Source organism: Cebidichthys violaceus, unplaced genomic scaffold (genome assembly GCF_023349555.1).
Source record: "Cebidichthys violaceus isolate CVI_PGR_0920_01 unplaced genomic scaffold, fCebVio1.0.p SCAF_14, whole genome shotgun sequence".
NCBI lineage: Eukaryota > Metazoa > Chordata > Actinopteri > Perciformes > Stichaeidae > Cebidichthys > Cebidichthys violaceus.
In genome coordinates, this window is record NW_027176307.1 from 14,063,408 (window position 1) to 14,082,941 (window position 19,534).

General features: G+C 44.6%; 1 protein-coding gene across 1 annotated transcript; it reads left to right on the top strand.

Moving 5' to 3' along the window:
* The first annotated feature begins 4,710 nt into the window (after positions 1 to 4,710).
* On the top strand, positions 4,711 to 19,481 carry LOC137871270 (5-hydroxytryptamine receptor 1E). Its single transcript, XM_068709015.1, has 2 exons — positions 4,711 to 4,807; positions 18,168 to 19,481. Exon 2 carries the CDS (start codon positions 18,229 to 18,231, stop codon positions 19,363 to 19,365), a length of 1,137 nt encoding a protein of 378 aa, XP_068565116.1. The 5' UTR covers positions 4,711 to 4,807; positions 18,168 to 18,228; the 3' UTR covers positions 19,366 to 19,481.
* The last annotated feature ends 53 nt before the right edge of the window (positions 19,482 to 19,534 follow it).

Sequence of the window (19,534 nt, forward strand, 5' to 3'; positions counted from 1 at the left end):
CTAGCTGCTCTGTTTGTTAGTCGTCTTTTAATGCGGAACATTTACAGGAAGTACTGAATTGTACTGACGTCAGCTTAACGTAAAAAGAATGGAAAAGTGAAAATGAATAGGTGGATGAAACGGCGCTCTGTTGATCTGACAGAAGTAGTGCTGTGGGAATGTGCATTGTGCTCAACTTACCCTGAGGGATCATTGTTGTTGGTTACAGGTAAAGTTATTTTTACCCGGCATTTAATAGCAACCATTCATCCGCGCTGCCCACAGCTATGATTCAAGACTCTGGCTCTTACATGGGAATTCACGATAGCGAAGTATCCGCATATACACAGCCTGTGATGACGAATGAGGAAGTGAAATATCCTTGTGATGTCTCTCTTTTGTATATATTGTTACACTCAGCTCAATCAGTGCACCTGCCTGATAAATGAAAGGACTCACTCACTTTCTGCAGCCGACCACCACAGAGTGAGTCTCCACGGAGCCTCCAATAGTAGTTTGTGCTTATCACGTCTCGCTAAAGAAGCAATAAGAACGGTTTTACTACAGCAGCACAAAGCGACACACGGTAAAGTGGACGTGGGCGGCCGATGGCTTCGTCGATCAATGGCATTCAGCAGCGATTGCTTGGGCCAGAAGCCAATCTCGTGAAGCCACATTCGTTGGCTTATCTCTCGGCATTTCTCTTCCTCTACAGTGGCTCACTTTTATTAAGCGGGACCATCACCATGGCAACTCAAGGCAGTACACCAAACCCGTCCTGAAAATGATTACGGCGCGTTCAGGCGATAGGAACGGTGCACGCGGGGAACGTACGGACAACAGAGAGCGAGAAGAAGTGAGCTCACTGTGAGCTTTTATAAGATTTCATTTTTATTTATTTTTTTGGGGGGATATTAGGCCTTGCAGCGGTGAGCCCTGTTGCTTCACAGCGAGAATGTTCCGGCTTCCTGCCACACTCCATCCACATGCATGGTTTAGGTTAATTGCTGGCTCTGAATTGCCCGTAGGTGTGGACGCTCGTTTGTCTCTATATGTCAGCCAGAGTCAAGCTGGGATCGGATCCAGCGCCTGCAAAAAAAAAAACCTCTAGTCCAGCTCGTGGAATGGATGGATGCATCTCAGCAGCCTTAATAATAACCGACTGTTGGCAGGCGACTGGTTATTTACACATCCAGCAGTTAATGAGCAACATATTTGTGTCCACCTGGAAGTCCAATATGTTCTCTCTTTTAGAGTTGGTCTCTAGCAACTCCTGAGATAAAAATCCTTACTTTACTTTAGCTGCTGAATGATCCACTAGGTTCACCAGCTCGTCTCTAGTCTGTTGAAAATGTTGTGGATCTGCAGAGAAAACTCCCCAAAAAGCTCAGTAAACCCGTAGCGAGCAGCAGATTCAGCTTACAGTTATAGTGACATTGATAAAACAAACTCAACATTACCGAACGGTCACTTAACTCCTACTCTTTAGCGCTGGGGATCGGTACTCGCTACCTTTTTTAGGAATCAACCCAAATAACCCCTCAGTGCTAAGTTGTATTGAAACGACCTGCAGTCGATCCTTTTTGTGCGCAGATCTAGAGAAAAGAATATGACTATTTGTATGGTTTTGCTTGCCCACTACCTCGGCAGCTACAACGGCTAGCAGCTAACGGTGCTAGCAGCTGATGGTGCTAGAAGCTACCGGCGCTAACGACGAGACAAGACAACACGACAATGGGTCCCGGGTAGAGATTGCTCTGTTTTAAAGGGGACTGTGCTAAAACACAGTTGCTCTTCAACTCCAGTTTTCTCAAACTGCAGATTTTTTTTTTAAGTTCAAGCTAGATAAAACACAGCTTCTAAAAAGAAAAAAAAACAGCAAGTCCTTGGAATAATCAGAGATGTTACTAATTAATATAATTGGCTCGTGTATATTTAGTGTCTCCTTGTGTCTGAGAAAACCGAGACATATTTCAGTGTGCAGCTGGAGGCTGACTCCGTGAATTAAAATCTCGGGAAATTTGTTACAGACTGACGAGACAAGATGGAAAGCACACTCTGTGTGACAGAGCCGTGTTAACACATTCTCCCTCAATCAATCCTCTGTGGCCCTGGCAGCACAGTGTTAGTTTTCTCTGTTATATATATATATATATTTTTATTTCTCAACATAATGGTTTGCTCTTTGTGAGAGAAGATCTTTTATCCCACGCTTCACACTTACACAGTCCGCATAATACTGCCAGCCACATGTCACAGATCGCTTTATGCCCACTAGCCTGCAAAGGTCATTACTGCATATTTAGTATTATTATTATATCATCAAAATGAGACTATAGGCCTTGATCTGCAGTGCATGGTGACTGACTGGGATGAGGAAAGAGGTCTTTCTCTATACATCCAGTTTTTTGACGTCCTGAACATTGATGTGTCAAAGTGACTTGAATGTGCAGGGAAGTTATTACAAGTTTATTTAGTGGTTAGAATACAACATTTCCTATAAATCCGCCTTCAGAGCTTGTGTATACAAATGGAACAGAGGCTTTATGGCGCCGGAGAAAAGTCGGGAGTAGCCTAAAACGTTCGGATATTTCCCCTGAGTCTCGTGAATATCCACAGCAAATGTCCTGTCAATCCGTCCGGTGGCATCAGAGCGCTGAGAGCACCAGTTAATAAAACGGCGCTCTCAGTTCAGCGTTGGCTTTGTTACCGCATGAGACATCAGTATGTAACATTTGCTAAATGCTTTGGAAAGAGATCAACTCATCTCGGCGCCGCCGAGCGTCCTGCTGGGCTTCTGAACCGAGGGCGTTGATGAGTTTCTTCAGCCTCCGACTGTACATTATAGCTCCGAGCTCATTCACGCTCATCAAGCTCCTTAAAAGGGACTACAGACGCAGCTTGACAATGTGTGTACGCCGGATAGACTACAGAGCTTCTGGAAGTAGTGCTGGGCTGTGAGAGAATCTTCACCTGAATAAAGATTGTATCGTTCATAGTTAGAATTTGGACTGCTGGCATCACACTACTGCTTCTAGATCTCTTCTTTGGTTCGTCTTTTTGAGGTATATGAGGACTTGTTGAGGGCAACAAAAGTAAATGTGAATTTATTAACCGGTCTGCAAATTTGTATATGAAAATGTATTGCAATAGCAGATTAGCTACTGTCTAGCAAACTGAGGAAATCTGAGGTTTAATAATAATAATGTCGTGAAATACAAGAACACCATTACAGTCGACACAGCATCCTTGTTTCTTTGAGCAGAGCTGGTTGTTGTTGTGCCGCAGTGGAAAGAATCCACTTGGGGAGAGATGACGAATGGCCACCATAAAAAAAGGAAGCGGGGGGGGGGGGGGGGGGGGGGGGGGGCGACTGTGACATTAAGTGAGATTGAAAGATTATTACATATATATTCAATACTAACACAATAACAATAAAAAAAGAGTTCAAGAAAGGCTTCCATGAAGATGAATGGAGATTAACTGCGAACACTGCAATGCTTGACTTAGTGTAACTACATAACTTACTACTCCTGACAGCCATAGTAGTCCCTTATTATGAATCAGTGTGTTTCCATTCATTCATCTTTTTATGCATATTTTGAGGTGTCGCGTTAGAAAAGCCGTATGGAAACTCAACTCTGTTTTTTCTTTGGCTCAAGGTGGTTTTTGTCTTTGCCAGAAAAAAAGTTCATGCGCTAAATAGATTTTAGAATCTGCTTTTGCCCATTAAATTCTGACATGGGCAAAACATGTTGCTCTGTTTTCTGCCGTCAGCATCTTCTCTGACACATCCAACACTAGCTGACATTAAAGATCAACTGGAGACCCTTCTCCGTTTTCCTCTTCTGGGTGGTTTGATGGCCAAGCCGATTTATTTCGTTTCCTGTTCTCAAACGACTTATACATTTCAAAAGTTTGCTTAAAATTCGGCTTGACAATCGAATGGAAAACGCGGCTGAAGTCTATGAGAATTCATGTAGATTAAAGCATGTTTTAATCATCAAAATTTCAAATTTTCAGGTACAGATTACAAAAGAAAACTGCAGCGAACCAGTGTAGCGTAGAGGAAGATCATCGATACAACCTTCGTAACAGTCTGTGATTTATATTTTGCCATATCTAACAAATATATGGCAAAATAATGGCCCAGAAGTTAAAGTATATCACATATTTCGGCCATTTATTTACACATTTATTTTAGTTTTGAGGGCAGCATTACTACACTTGTTATTATTTGATTAGCACGCTTTCACCAAACACGTTTACAATGTTTACTGAGGGAATAAATCAAGAGAGAAGTAGAGTCATTTTCTCATAGACTTCTATACAACCGGAGGAGTCGCCCCCTGCTGGACACTAGAGAGAATGCAGCTTTTAAGACACTTCACTGGGAGGAACAGGAGGTTGCCGCCTGGCGACATGATTCCTTAAGCGTTTGGTTGAGGAACTCTCTGTACTCGAAAGCTGAGGCTACTTCCCTGTCACAGACCTGTTTGCACTGCAGCAGTCTTCAATGCAAAAGAAACAGTGAGCACAACATTGATGTGCTTACTCATTAACAAACATCACCCAATGACAACGCGTGCTTTTAACTGTAAATACCAGCTGTAGGATATGTACTGTATTATTGAGTCGCATGCGTGCATGTCATATTTACAACATTTCCGACGTCACCTGAAGGCAGCAGCAGAGTGTAGACTTAACGACAGCCTCGACGGGGAGAAGAGACGCGCGAGCAGCCACAAAGCGACGCCTGGTGAACTTCTGCTGGTGTCGCTCCGCGGACAGATGGATGACGGCTGACTCCTTCCGCGGATTAATGCACGTGAGCGTCATAAGTTTATTTTCATTTTTTTGTTGTTGTGCTCGTGCATCAAGTGAAGAGAGCTGAAATTAAAAAATTAAAAAAAAAAAAAAAACGCTGCAGCTTTTGTGCAACAGGAGCGCGAGGCAAACATCTCATCTGTTTGTTAATTCTTACTCAAACACGCGGGGTGACAAAACGTAATGGTAAGTTTTTACTGAACTTGGAGCAGGAGGGGGTGAGGGGGGGGGGGGGGGGGGTATGTGAATGGGACTAGATGCGGTGTAGCAGGAGGTGCTTGTGTTGCCACAGGTGCCCTGTCTGTCTGTCTGTCTGTCTGCACACCATAGTTCATAAAACAGCTGCCCTTCATTCATGTTTTTGTTCAGGTGTGATATTCTGTGTTTTAGGAAAACCATGCAGCTGCAATGAAATAGGAGATTAAATCAAATATCATATAGCAGGCTACCATAAAGTCGTAATTTAATAAATAGCCTACTGCAGTTACAATGTGTTTAATTTATGTTATGCCGAGTAGTCTCTAGATTATTTGTGAGACACTTTTAGGACCAGGTAACTTGTCATGGGCACCTTTTCTTTTAAATAAATTATTCAAGACCTACTATTGTTCTGAAACAAATGGTTCATTCAGTTTAATCAATGAGACAATCAGAAAACAATAACAGTTTGTATTTGATTTATCTTTTATTTGATTTTTGATTGTATGGGTAATTCTCATTGACGGCGTGTAAGAAGTGGATGTAGTCATCGTAACGTCACCCATCGCTTTGTGGACTGACGTTTTGAAGACTCAAGTTCGTCTCCATCTTGTTTTTTTTAGCTGTCGCCATCTTGGTTTTTTGCAACCAGAAGTGTAACGAGAGGGTGGAGAGTAGAACACATTGACCGCTGAATAAGCCGAACGACGCAGTGGCAGCGACACCGTGTAGCCCCGCCCCTAAAGCATCCCCTGCTTTATGGTGTGTTTGACTCTAAATGGAGCATAATGTACTAAACGAACATCATGCTGTATTGAAGAAGACTGTAAACTAGAGATTGAGACCATAAACTCATGTTTACAATGTTTAATAAATCAAGAGAGGAGTAGAGTCACACGTGACGTGACCTCAGTGTCTACGGCACCAGGTTGAAGCACAGCTTGAAATAGCCTGCTGCTGTTTCTTGGGACTTTTGTTTGCGAACAATGCCTATTGTCTAATATTTCTACAGCTGACATTTGTGATGCGCGCTCCATCAAAAGGCTATCTGTTGGATTGAAAAGTACGTAGGATCCTCTTGCTGTCCAGCAGGCAGTGATTAACCAGTGACAGCAGCAATGTGTCAGCGCGTTTGGAAGTACTCTGGGTGTCACTAGTTGTGTCTAGCTGAGTCACACCCGCCTGTGTGTGTGTGTGTGTGTGTGTGTGTGTGTGTGTGTGTGTGTGTGTGTGTGTGTGTGTGTTATGGATCATGTCAGACTGAGAAGAAGGTGGAAAGTAAAGCTGAATGGCCATTCTGATGATTTGGTAGATTCGGTTGTGTTGCATGAATTGGTTCAAGTGGAGAGTGGGTGCACTGAGTCACTGTGTGTGTGTGTGTGTGTATGTGTGTGTGTGTGTGTGTGTGTGTGTGTGTGTGTGTGTGTGTGTGTGTGGAAGATAGAATTAGAGAGATTGAGTAGGTAGATATGAATATATCTTTTATATTTTGCTTACTTATTATTTACCATTTTTATTTGATTCTGGCGGCCCCTGTGGACGAAAGTGGTAGTGTTTCCATGAGCACCAGAGTCCCTTTTAGAAAACCTCTCATTCTACTGCAGCAGTCTGACCCGCTTAGTCCTGGTTCTGGTTCTCCCGTGGCTTCCTTCCCTCCAGCGGGCCCAACAATACGTCCTGGTGTCTCCAGCAGCGTGGTGTGGGTGGAGGAGGAGACGCTGCTGCTGCTGCTGCTGCTGCCAGGAGCTGAGCTCTCCTCCTCCCGCCGGAGCTCCGACTGCATGGTTGAAGGCTGCGGTGAAGCCGGATCCGGGTCTGTCCACGTTGAACCGGGTCTCTGCTGGAGGATCCGGGTCTGTCCACGTTGAACCGGGTCTCTGCTGGAGACTCCGCTGGAGTCTGAGCTGAAGGAGTTTCTGGTGAACCTGCATGATTCCTCTAGCTGGTGGCCTTTCTTCCTGAAGCTAGCGCTCCATAAAAGAGGTCTTCTGGGGATTCTGCCGTCCTCCATGCGGTTGCACGTGACCAAGCCGGCCAGGGCCTCTCTGCTTGAGGAGTGGAGCCGCCGACGGGATCTTTGTTCACACCTCGTCCCTGTTGAGCAGAGTATTCGGCTCATTCCGGCTTCATCGACGTGTGGTTTTGGAGAACAATGGAGCTATATGTCGCTGGAGGAAGAAGACGTGTCAGGCTGTGGCACACACACACACACACACACACACACACACACACACACACACACACACACTACTTGTACGTAAGATTAATTCATTGTATATGGGATTTGTTGACAATCAGGGAAACATAAGATATCACGACATTTAGCTTTAATGGTTCATTCTAACTGCATTCTCTTTAATTCTAAGTGCATATTTTTGCATCTTATTCGCCAGAGCGACGGATGTCTGACAAATGTCTTGTTCCACCACTCAAAATACAGAAGCAGTAAACAAAAAGCCCCGTTGGACGTGACCGACGGCGTTCAGAACGTCCCAGGTCGAGGTTATGAGAACTAGATGGAACCGACCCGTTTCTCTCCGCTGGATAACGACGGTGTAGGATTGTGTGTTTGTCTCTCCGCTGTATTAAGCAGCCCTGGCACCGAGTCATTACAGATAAGACCGACGGGACGGAGTGTGACGGAGCTCCGCAGCGCGAATGAAAGTATCGCCGTCTCCAATCGCAGCAGGACATTAAGCCTTCAGCAGCACTCGTCAGGCAATAAACAAACATCACGCGTCGTGCTTTATGAATGCATTTTAAGGGTCAAGGATGCAAGCTGGTCACTTGTGTAACAATAGCTGAAGGTCTGGAAAAGAGGAGCATTGAAAGGGAAGAACAGGAGTGGAAGAAAATGGAAAACAGCTATGGAATAAAGTATTATAATAATCAAATAACACTAGGACAAGGGTGCGCTCGCACGCATGGTGTTGTATTTATTTGCCGTAACGTGCGCCTCGTGTGAATTTTTGAGTAAATGCAAGAAAAACAAATAAAGTTATCCGAAGTGATCTCTTTTTAAAGACGGTAGCTATGGTCAGAATGCCGCCCATTAAATCAGTAAAGGAATATTTAGTATTTAGCTAGGAGCTAGCCGTGCTGTTTCAGAGGTGGAGTTGATGCTTAGGCGCTCCCTGAGTTCCTCACATGCGTCACACGACCGACGGCAGCGAGTGATTGTTTCCACAGCGCAGGAGGAGGAGGAGGAGGACCTGCCAGTCTTGCTCTCGTGCTGTCGGGTTTCACTCAGAGCGCCACGTTTTTATGCGAAAGCGTTGCGCAAGAGTGGAATACAAATCGGAGCGTGCGTGGTAATCGGTCATTATGCCCTCAGCCTGTCACAGTCTTTATTCAGCCCTTGAAAACATGAAGATGACTTGGGTGTAAATAGAGAGAGAGAGAGAGAGAGAGAGAGAGCAAGGTGCAGACAGGGTGTGACTATACAGCAGAGCCGAGGTCACGCTACGTGACTTTCAAAGGTGTCGGTTACTCGCCGCACAGCTCGCCGTCCCGCTATCGGGAGTCTTTAAGTCGCCGTGGGTTTCAAACAACATGGCTGAGCGGCGACAGGAGGTCACACACTGCGAGATCCGGTCACGAAAAAAAACACATTTCATTTGATTTCATTTGTTTGTTTGTTTGTTTTTTCAAGCAATCTGCTTTCCTTGCAGTGCCGCTGGTTGATGTTGTCGTCGGCACACGTGGTCACAAAATGGCCGGTTTGCACCCGGCTCTAACCTCCGCTTCTGACCAGCGAAGCCGAATGTCTTAAAACTCTCTGCTGACCATGCAACTTAGCATTACCAAGGACACTTTTAATACAGAAAATGATTGTTTTAATGTATGAAAACCATACATTATTGGTGCTATATCTCAGTTTAAGCATGTTACCCTGTAGTGTCAGTGCAGTGAGTCAGCATTCGCCCTAATAAAGAGAACCATCATCCTGGATTATGAATGCTATGCCATTGACTGCAGGGGCAATATTTCTTGATATGTTTGCTGGTTCGCTTTACTGGTGAATGAACAAGAGCACGGCGTAACTGTGCAGCTGTGAGCGAGGGATGTCGTGTTACGCACAGGCAAGGCTGAGTCAGCGCTCTACCTTCATATCTTTCCAATCAAGGACATCAAATCAATAGTGGACTCTTTGCAAGGCGCCATCGGACACACGGCGCCGCAGACAGACCTCGCAATGCCGCCCGACGACTGGCGCTTTGATTCCCGCTCACTTTTTCCCCCCGTGAGTCACTCTGGCTCACTGAACTGTTTCCTTTTGCTCCATTTAATTTGTGCAGAAAGTCAAAAAAAACAGCACGAGGCAGAGAGGCTCAACGAATCAACAGCTAATCTCATCACGGTATTGACGAGGACCATTACTGTTTGTAATTCCAGGAATTAAAGACACAAATGGATTTTTCTCTATTATTAAATTCATTTGTGTCGAGTTTTACTGAGTCAGAGCCCGGGTTTAAATCGCATTTCAGAATCAGAATCGGCTTTATTGGCCATGTATGCGTACGCATACGAGGAATTTGCTCTCAACGTATGAACATAAGGAAGATAATAACTTGAACTTCATACTATTATAAGTGACGTGTGTGTAACTGATGACAGACAGGCAGCTGAAGGTGATCCTGGCTCCCTAGAGTAGAGATGAGATTCTCCCTTCAATCCGCTGTGCAGAGACATGATCGTGAACTGGAAACTGACAAAAAAAAGCTGTATGCCGCAAGTACAGAACAGTAATGTCTCTTTGCACGGTTTTGCAGATATCGGTGGTAGAGATGTCCGCCTTCTCTCCGATGTAACGGGACTATATGGCGCTCAAAAAGGCGAAAAGATAGACTCGAAAAAACTCAAAAGCAATTATTTTCTTTCCAGAAATCATGACCCGGATACTCAAGATAATCAGCTTCACATAATCAGTGATAATCATGCGTTATCATTATCTTTTTTGGAGTAAACTGTGGAAATCTGAATATTGATATACATATATATGTATATATGTATGTATGTATATAGAAAGTATCTATTTTCACAAAAGGTTTACCTTATCAGTGACTTATACATCAAACATTCATATTATTCCAGACAGGAGTTTTGAGCAGAATGATTATTGTGCTGATTCAGAACCTTTGAACACAGTAACACTTTATCATCATTTTAAATATAAAAAAGAAAACACCAACCAAAATAAAATCACTGCCACTAACGAGCTGAAATATAAAAGAAGGAAAAGAAACACAAAGCTGATAACTATTTATGTTTTATAGAGCCATACATGGCCTCAAAATCCGTTGCATTAATTATTAACACTACACTCACATTTATCTCTTTTGATCTTTGTCTGAAGACGCATGGCACTTAAAGGGACAGCGTGTAACATTTAGACGGGGGTTTATTGGCAGATATTGAATATGATATTCATAGTTATGTTTTAATCGGTGTATAATCAGCCGAAACTACGAATTGTTATGTTTTCCTTAGCTTAGAAAAGGACATTTAAACCTCCGTAGGGAGCGGGTCGTCTTCCACTAAGTGCACCTTCTTACACCTCCGTGTTTGTGCAGCAGCTCAGCTGGACACTGGCCCGAGTGAGAGCTGGGATTCAGAGAGACGCTGAGCCTCTTCAGACCCTCGTCATCATCACTGGCCACAAGCTCTTTCACGAGAGGCACTCTACGTTATTCTAAACCTAAATCTTTAAATGTAATCTGTTTTTTTTAGATCCGCAAACTTCACACCAGCTGCATGCTGGGAGCACAAAAACAAGAGACGACAAAGGACGCGTGATTGTGGAATCAAACCTAAAATTAGCCCCATACACACGCCGCCAACACGGGAGACGCTGCAACAGGCAAATCGGTGACGCAGTGCTGCTGATCCTCCACACGATAGATGCTGCAGCCTGCGTGGGGCTCGTCCTAACGCCGGCTCATCCTGTGTAGAGCAACAGACGAGCGCCTCCGAGTAGTAAAACGCGAGCTCCGTCTCAGTTTTATACGGTCATTTATTTATACCGATGTTATTTATGACGCCAGTGTCTCTGTGAAGCGCGTTGTTCAAAACAGGAAATGCGGCTAAGGAACAAATCAAACTTGACATCTTGAAACTTTCCTGTCTCACCAAACGAAGCCGAAGGGGGAAAAAAAAGACACTTGTGAGTGCTCTCCTGCGGTTTCCTACTTTATTATAAATAAAAAAAGTGGATTTCTCGTGGCGCTGGCAGCTGTCTGTGCTGCGAGGGATCCAGAGCGTTGACCCCTCCATCACAGAGCGAATTACATCCTGAAAGGGACTGTCAGTCAACGTCTGAGTGTGTGACGTTCCCCTCTACCTCTGAGGAGGGTCCTCATCCCCCAGAGAGACACTTTGAGAAGAAGAAGAAGTTCTGCTCTATTCAAAGAAAACGGATCGTGTTCATTTTAAACTACGGCGGGGAGTTTGTTTTCAGGGTGACGACTGGATTGTTAATATTTCATAGATATTGAATCATTAAAACGTTTTTTTTTTTTTCTTTCCAAATATGGATTGTGGAATGGAGTCTATGATTTCTGCTGTGTATCAAGTGCCAGTGCAGTGCTGCAGGAAGGAACATGCTGTTCCTACTCATTAAAGCTGCGTTATAGTAGACGTCTTCACCGCTTGGGGGTCGATGTTTTCCACCAGATTGTGGTGGAACTTGATGGACCCTCTGGGGGGGTCCGGGTGCATGCTCCACCAAAAATAAGTTTTTGTAAATTTAAAAGTTCTGGTGCATCGTGAGAGCCAAATTAGGAGACGAGATATATGAAGAACTTTGTGCTCTAGTAACGAATTCAATGATAAATGATTTTCCTACGCTGGATTTGTTAAAGGAACAGTCTTTGCTGCTGTAATACCGACACATATATAAGTACAGTAAAAGTAAAAAAGGATGGTCTTATATATGAACATACTGGGATTAAAGGCAAATCACTGCACTACAGTTGCATTAAGAAAATGTCTCTTTATTCTAGATGAATCTTGAAACATATTCTAAGCGGTTGCAGTTTGTATAGAATGTTTTCAAGGTGACTTAATTGCAGCTGTGGCTCAGGGGAAACTTCCACCTCCAGTGAGTGATGGGGGGGGGGGCAGTGGAGCGTGACCTTCTTTGTATGTTCGAACCTGATAAAGCGCCTTGTCATCAGATGTAAAGAGGAGGAAGAACCACTTAGTAGAGTTTAAATATGTTGATTTATTCGCCGCCTGTAGATACATTTCACATTTTTAAAGTTTAGCACACGTGCTGTGCTCCGACTCTCACTTTTACATCGGCTACATCCCATCATTTTAATTCTGCATTGTAAAGTTATTTGGATCTTCTGCCGTGTGATTTTCAATCGAGCCACATCGCTCCCTGCTCTCCCTATGATGAAGACGGAGCGTCGGTAATCGGTTCATGTCAAAACGTCTCATTGGATGAATGAATGAAATGAAGCAACACGTGACCCGTCCTTTCATCCACACTCGCTCTCGTCATTTCAACACTTTCAACCCGTTTTGTTCCCTTTTTAAGTGACATCACTCTTTCTGACTTCACCTTCTCATTTTTGCACTTCCTCTCTGCGTTCCCGTCTCCTCCTCTCTCCCTTCAGTAATAGGCGTCGCCCGGTCCCCTCGAGCGGCGTGAGATTCAGTCATTACCGAGTTTCAAAGATGGAATCTGACCGTTTAAAGGTTGAGCTAGAACGGTGCCCCCGGTGCTTAAATTGCGTATGTGCCAGAATGTTGGCAGTTTTTATGATGACGCGAAATCACCCCCCCCCCCTTTGCAATCTCCGCTTTGGAAAGGTCATCCATTTCCCAGGTGATATGACAGCTGAGCAATGGCCCTCACCGGCGGGCTCCCCAGGCGTGACCGGTTACTCTGCGATGATTTAGAGCCGAGGTCCCTCTCAAGTATCGCTGTGAATTTACCGTCGTTATAAAAGCCGGCGTCCTATCAGAGCCCGGATTACTGCTGATTACGTTCCACTCCGGCAGCGTCGTTGTGTTTGCAGACCTGTAGAAGCATGGTCAGAGACACTTTGCTCTAAATATACGCTCCCTATGCGTCGTAGAAGTGAAGCACATGTATACGGTGATAAACTGGTGAAGCACGTCCTAACTGATGCACGTGAAGCTGAGGGTACGGTTCATTAACGGTGCCCCCCCCCCCCCCCCACACACACACACACACACACACACACACACACACACACACACACAAAACTAGCCCTAAGACATAACATAGCATTTCACTTCCAAAGAGTTTAAAGGCAGAGGAAGCACTGTGCAACGCTGAGATTTAAGCTTGATCCATTACAACAGAGGCTGGTTGGAAATGTAAAACGTCCGTTTGTGGAAACAGGAGCTGGAAGATTGAAAGGGAGAGTTTGATCTTTTTTGGCTCAGTAACATTTTGCCTTCAAGTGCTTCCAGCTTTCACTCTCGCATTCAAGTGTTCCGCGCTTATTATTAAATGTCACAATTTGGAAACTCGCTTATGTTCGACATTTGAGGCGCTTCAGCTGAGAGCCTTGCTGCTGGAGTGGAGCAGCGCTGCTTCCACCACTTGGGGCAACCCGTCAGCGGCTTGAAGTTACTCCTTTTAAAGTCCAGAGACACTTGAGGTCCTTCGCTTTTGGGCTTCCTCTCATCCCGGGGGGAGAGCGATCCATCTGCAGCTGCTTCTGAATCTGCTTCTCCAGGAACACTATTGTTTTATATGTTGCACACATGTTGTAATTTTTGTATGGGATTGTTTGAGATGTATCTATGTTTTATTTTGTCTCGTATCGACTTGCCTCCTGTTGCTGCCTCCGTTGACTTATCTGTTAAATAATTATAATAATGCTGATTTGCATTTACACAAGAGAATTGCAGAACCCCATTAATTTGCAAAGTACGAGACAGATGATATAAAAGATGGATACGTGGGCTTCGGTGAGTCTTCTTAGTGCTTCAGAGGCCGTTAATAAAGGTTCTGGTTTTACAGGAGCGTCAATCATTTCTGGAGATGTTGAAAATATCAAAGCAGAAGGATGCAGCCTTGATGCAAGAGACGCCTCTGAGGAATGACATTTATCACTTATGGGTGATATGTTTGGATATTTAACGTGTACTTTTACCTTGGAGTAATGCAGTATTTTAGATTGTGTAAGACAAACTAAAACTCTGCGTCGGCTGGTTCATTCTGCGTCACTTCATGATGTACTGCGATCGATTGGTGGACGTATTGCAATCGATGAACAAGGGTTGGGCCACATTCACATCTGTCAACTTTGATCTTGGACTTTCCAGAATGTGTAATAACCACTTTGAAGAAGCCTTTTATAACGACCATACTATTTCTATTCTTAGCCAGAGGGAAAAGAAGACAGTGGTTTAATCTAATATAATACATCTTCTTTTTGTCAGCGGCAGATGAGTGTACAGACATATAGGCCCACTGCTGACTGTGTGTCTCCTCCCTCAGGATGTGGGGTTTTCAGAGCGCCGCCTTGTCACTTGGGATTAGCTGTGTCCGTCACAGAGCAGAGGCTGTGGCCTAGAGGAGGGATAGTCCGCCCACATTCTTAATATCAATCACGCTTTACATGAGGGTCGCAATCGTTTCACCGAGACATTTCAACATTCCTATGAGAAATGTCAAAAATGTCCTGTTTTTGACACTTGCTTGTGTCCACCAGAGAAAATGAAAGAGGGGGACACTATAAGAGGACGTTGCTTACATCTTTTCAATTAGGTTAGGGTTTTTTTTTTTGCCGTGTTGTTTTTAGCTGAGACCAGCAGCTACATTGCTCACTCCGTCGGTCAGTCCGCAAAAATGTCCCCACCCTTTGGCGGCCGCAGTTTTCGCCCCTTTAGAAAGTTGAAATTTGGCAAGAGGGGGGCGTGGCAGTGGAGACATTTAAGTCCCGCCCACAGCGTCCGCTAGCAAACTAAAGAAAAATGCCTAAAAGCTGCTGTGTGGTGGGATGCAACTACACTATAACAATATTTATGCAAGTTAAGCTAAAGCATTTTGACAGTATGCAACCTGTGCTATAGTGGAATGTGTTGCTCTTTTTGTAAGATATCTTAGGAGCCGTTTGAGGATAAGCTGCTTTCTTTGCTCCGCTACACGCTCCCCTCTTTATCTTCTCCCTCTTCCTCTCCCCTGTTGTTTTCTTGTTTCCTTATTATCTAATTATATCAGCCCTTACATCCACTTTTTCTTTGCTGCCTTATTTCCTCCTCCACTCGCTCATCCTTTTCTCCACTCCTCCCTCCTTTCCTCTTGTGCCATCTCTTCTTTTTTTTGTCTGTACCTCATTAAGTGAAAAACATTACTGGATGCTTGTGAGCCTAAGTAGCATTTATCATAACTTTATAATCAAAGTAGCGCTTGTCTAAGTTGTAGCGTTACCCATTGAAAGCAGCGACTTCAAATGAGGCGCACGTAAACTCGAGTTTGGTTTTGATGAGTCATCGTGGGCTCAGACTGCTTCGGATAATGACAGCGCTACTTCATCAATAACAGCTGTCCACTTATGATTATGGAGGACTAAATTGTCCCAGAAGGCTTCATATTCCCCCCCACCCTCCATTTAGTCTTGCCCTTCCAAAGTTACAAGCTGGAGGAGGAGGATGAGGATGAGGAGGAGGAGGAGGAGGAGGAGGAGTGAAAGCGTTTTGGGATACAGCCCGTGTCTTAAACTACAATGAGAGTCCTTATAGCAGTGAGACAGCAGGAGCCACACAGCTCTCACGCTGGATTGTACTTTTGAGAGATAAGTCACTGATGACTCATCTTGGATTCAGCAGAGGAGCTTTCTTCTTCTTCTTCTTCTTCTTCGTCTTTCTCTCAAAACTACCAGTCGTTTCCCAGTCGTTCAGTAAAAAGCCTTGCTTACCGAGTTGTGGCACTTTTCATTGTTGTGTTTTCAAACGTACGATTGTGAATTGGAGTCATGTTCACGGAGAGGCGACGTCCCTCCCCTTTCCGGCGGACCGCCACAGGACCTAATCAACATGGAGACGCTTTCCTGAAGTTCATCTTTTAGATTGACAAACATCATCGTGTGTAATGCACCTTTCACATTCACAATGTCTCTCTCTCTCTCACCGTCGACTAACGGCATTATTAATCCCACTGCTTTTGTTGGCAAGACCCGCTAAAAAAAAAATGTCCGCCCACTTCAAATGTTACTGCCATTTGAATGGGCTTCATCCGTCGGTATCACTACCGCTCTAATGCTTCAGACAGGCCAAACCGCACCGACAACATTATGAAAGAGAAACTCATCGTGTGAATCGAAACAAAACAGCTTCAGGTTTAAGGCAGCAGAACTTCTGGTCTATGACAGCTGACCTCTTGCCAGTGAGTGCGCTGGTTCTGGTGTTCACGGGCTGATGTTGTGTGTTTCTGGTGTTATATGTTCTGACAGTCCAGCCGTGTAAGGGAGACCCACTGAGAGGCTTCATTTGAATTGAGGTATTGTAGTTGAAATATCCAGAACTGATTTGATCTGGAATGGAAGTCTGTATGAAATGGAGATCTTGTGAATCAGAGTGGAATTAAACCGTGAAAATTTGTGCCGATACCATAAAGTATACCCTGCAAACAGTTGGTGCAGGTGGTGTATTCTTAAAGTGCATTACAAAATACGCACTTGATCTCTAGAACAGTAGTATTACTAGTGTTATTATAACTATTCGGAACCCCATTTTACACTGCAAGCTGTTTTGTTTTTTTCATGGACTTGGGAGAGTGCAGGTGCAGAGCATAAATCAGTTAGAAAAGGACACAGAGGGCCGGAGGCAGGTTGACCAGTTCATCCATCACCACACTCACTTTGTGTTTAGAAATGATGGATTCCCCATTTGTTCTTAATCATTTACCAACACTTTATAAAGGATGTTATTAATCATCTACAACTCCTTAATAATTATATATATAATACTTCATTTACAAATGGGGAATCCATCATTTATAAAGTATGAAAACATAATCACCAAACACATAATAGACGAGCTTATTAACCAAGAATAAAACATTTACAACTGTTGTTATGAATTGTATACTAATGAGTGTTAATGTAGGAACAATGCTTTATTAAAGGATGAATTAAGTGTTTACTCACACTTAACTAATGCTTCATAGTGTGTAGTTATTATAAAGTGGTACTGAATTATTTTGAATTGTATTTAAAAGTTATCTTCTCATCGATCCAAAAACCAAAGACACTTGTACTCCGTGATTTGTACCATTTTTAGTAGAGATGATTATCATAATCAATATTACTGATGAAAAGCGGGGATTTACTTTTATCAGCCTTAGGAAACTAATTTACGATTATTGCGAGCGACTCAGCACTTGGCACGAAGTTCATTTTGGGTTGCCAGGCCTGTGTTTATCCCTCTCCAGAGGGACACTAGATTTCTATTTTTAGCTCTTTAGTTCATCAGGTAGAGCAGTGTTTCTCAAGCGGTGGAAGGAGTACCCCTAGGGGTACTTTGGAGTACCGCAGGGGGTATGTGAGATTTTTAAAATCAAATCAAAGTCATGCATAATTCCTAGAATCATTATACCATAATAAGTTTAATAAACTGATTTTTTTTAATCAATATTCAGATTTTTAATACAATCATTAACCTCTATAAAATATCAACGACCTCAACAAACACTTTTTTCTTTCTTTGTTACGCTAGTCATTTCAAAGAGGGTACATCACTTCTGGAGCTTTCAGTCATATCATGGCCTTCATCAGCAGTAGAATTTTGACAATACTTTGCTGCAGGTACTACTAAGTGTGGAAGTCAGTCACATGACAACAGGTGGTTGTGGTTGGGGGAGGACGGTTTCCTCGGCGTCCTCGTTGACCTTTCTCCGGCCGTCCTTTGACTCCTGCTCTGTGACGTTTAACCTCCTCCCAGTGGATGCTGAGAGTAGTTTTTGGTCTTGGGGCTGAAAAACAAAGGAAGTGCTCATGATACAGAAGTTAATGGTGAGAACAAAAGAGGATATTCATGTTCAGGGTCACAGTAGTTTGCAGAGTATCCCAGCATGCATTGTGTTGGAAGGCAGGAAGCACCCTGGATTGAGTTTAGAGCACTAACAGGTGCACTCTGGCCGTCTCTCATGCATCCGTTTGCCTGTTTTGTCGTTTCAGACTGACCTTTGACTCTGGAGGAGGGAGCGTCGTCTCCCTGGGAGTGATTCCGGGTCCGGGGATGGACATGGAAAGCTTCCCAGGGGGGAGCGCCTCGGCACCCAACATCACAAACTGCACCGTCCCGCCTGGCGGCAGCCCGCAGGCAGTCCTGTTCACAGACGGTATGGCGGCGTTGGTGGTTGTTCTCGGCCTCCTCACCCTCCTCACTGCGCTAATCAACGCCGCCGTCATCGCCGCCATCTGCACCACCAAGAAGCTCCACCTGCCCGCCAACTACCTCATCTGCTCCCTGGCCGTCACCGACTTCCTGGTGGCGCTCCTCGTGATGCCCATCAGCATCCTCTACATCACCACGGACACGTGGACCCTGGGTCAGGTGGTGTGTGAGCTGTGGTTGAGCGTGGACATGACCTGCTGCACCTGCTCCATCCTGCACCTGTGCGTCATTGCCCTGGACCGGTACTGGGCCATCACCAAAGCCATCGAGTACGCTCGCAAGAGGTCGGCCCGCCGCGCCGCCGTCATGGTGGGGATAGTCTGGGTCATCTCAGTTTTCATATCCATGCCGCCCTTATTCTGGAGGCAGAGGCCTAGCAGAGGCAGCCACCAACAGTGCATCATAGAGCATGATCACTTGGGATACACGATATACTCTACTGTTGGGGCGTTTTACATTCCCATGATCGCCATTCTTATCTTGTACTACAGGATTTACAACGCCGCAAAAACGCTGTACCAGAAGCGTGGCTCTTCTCGGCACCTCAGCAGCCGCAGCATGGGCAGTCAGAACTCTGTGGACCATTGCCGTGTCTCCCACACATTCTGTGTGTCCGACTTGTCCAACTCAGATCCTACGCTGGCTACCAACAAACTCAACACCACCATTCGCATCCCGTCCTTTGAGACGGACATGGACGGGCAAGATGAGAAGAACCAGATATGCACCTCACGCGAGAGGAAAGCAGCTCGGATCCTCGGCCTCATTCTCGGGGCCTTCATTATCTGCTGGCTGCCTTTCTTTTTAAAGGAGGTGCTAGTGGGCCTGCGGATGGTGCAGCCCTCTCCGCTTATCTCGGACTTCCTGACTTGGCTGGGTTACATCAACTCTCTCATCAACCCTCTGCTGTACACCAGCTTCAATGACGATTTCAAGCTGGCTTTTAAAAAGCTGCTCAAGAGAAAAGAGCATGCGTAGGTTTAAGTTTAAGAACTCCGAGGGGAATGTATACACCTTAAATTTAGTTGCAGTCTGTATACTGGCTATATGGAGTGTGGTGTTGTGCTTTTCAAGTAAAGGAAGTTACATCTCAACACACAATGTATTGCGTGTTTTTCTCAATAAAATAATTCTTTATAACCACTCT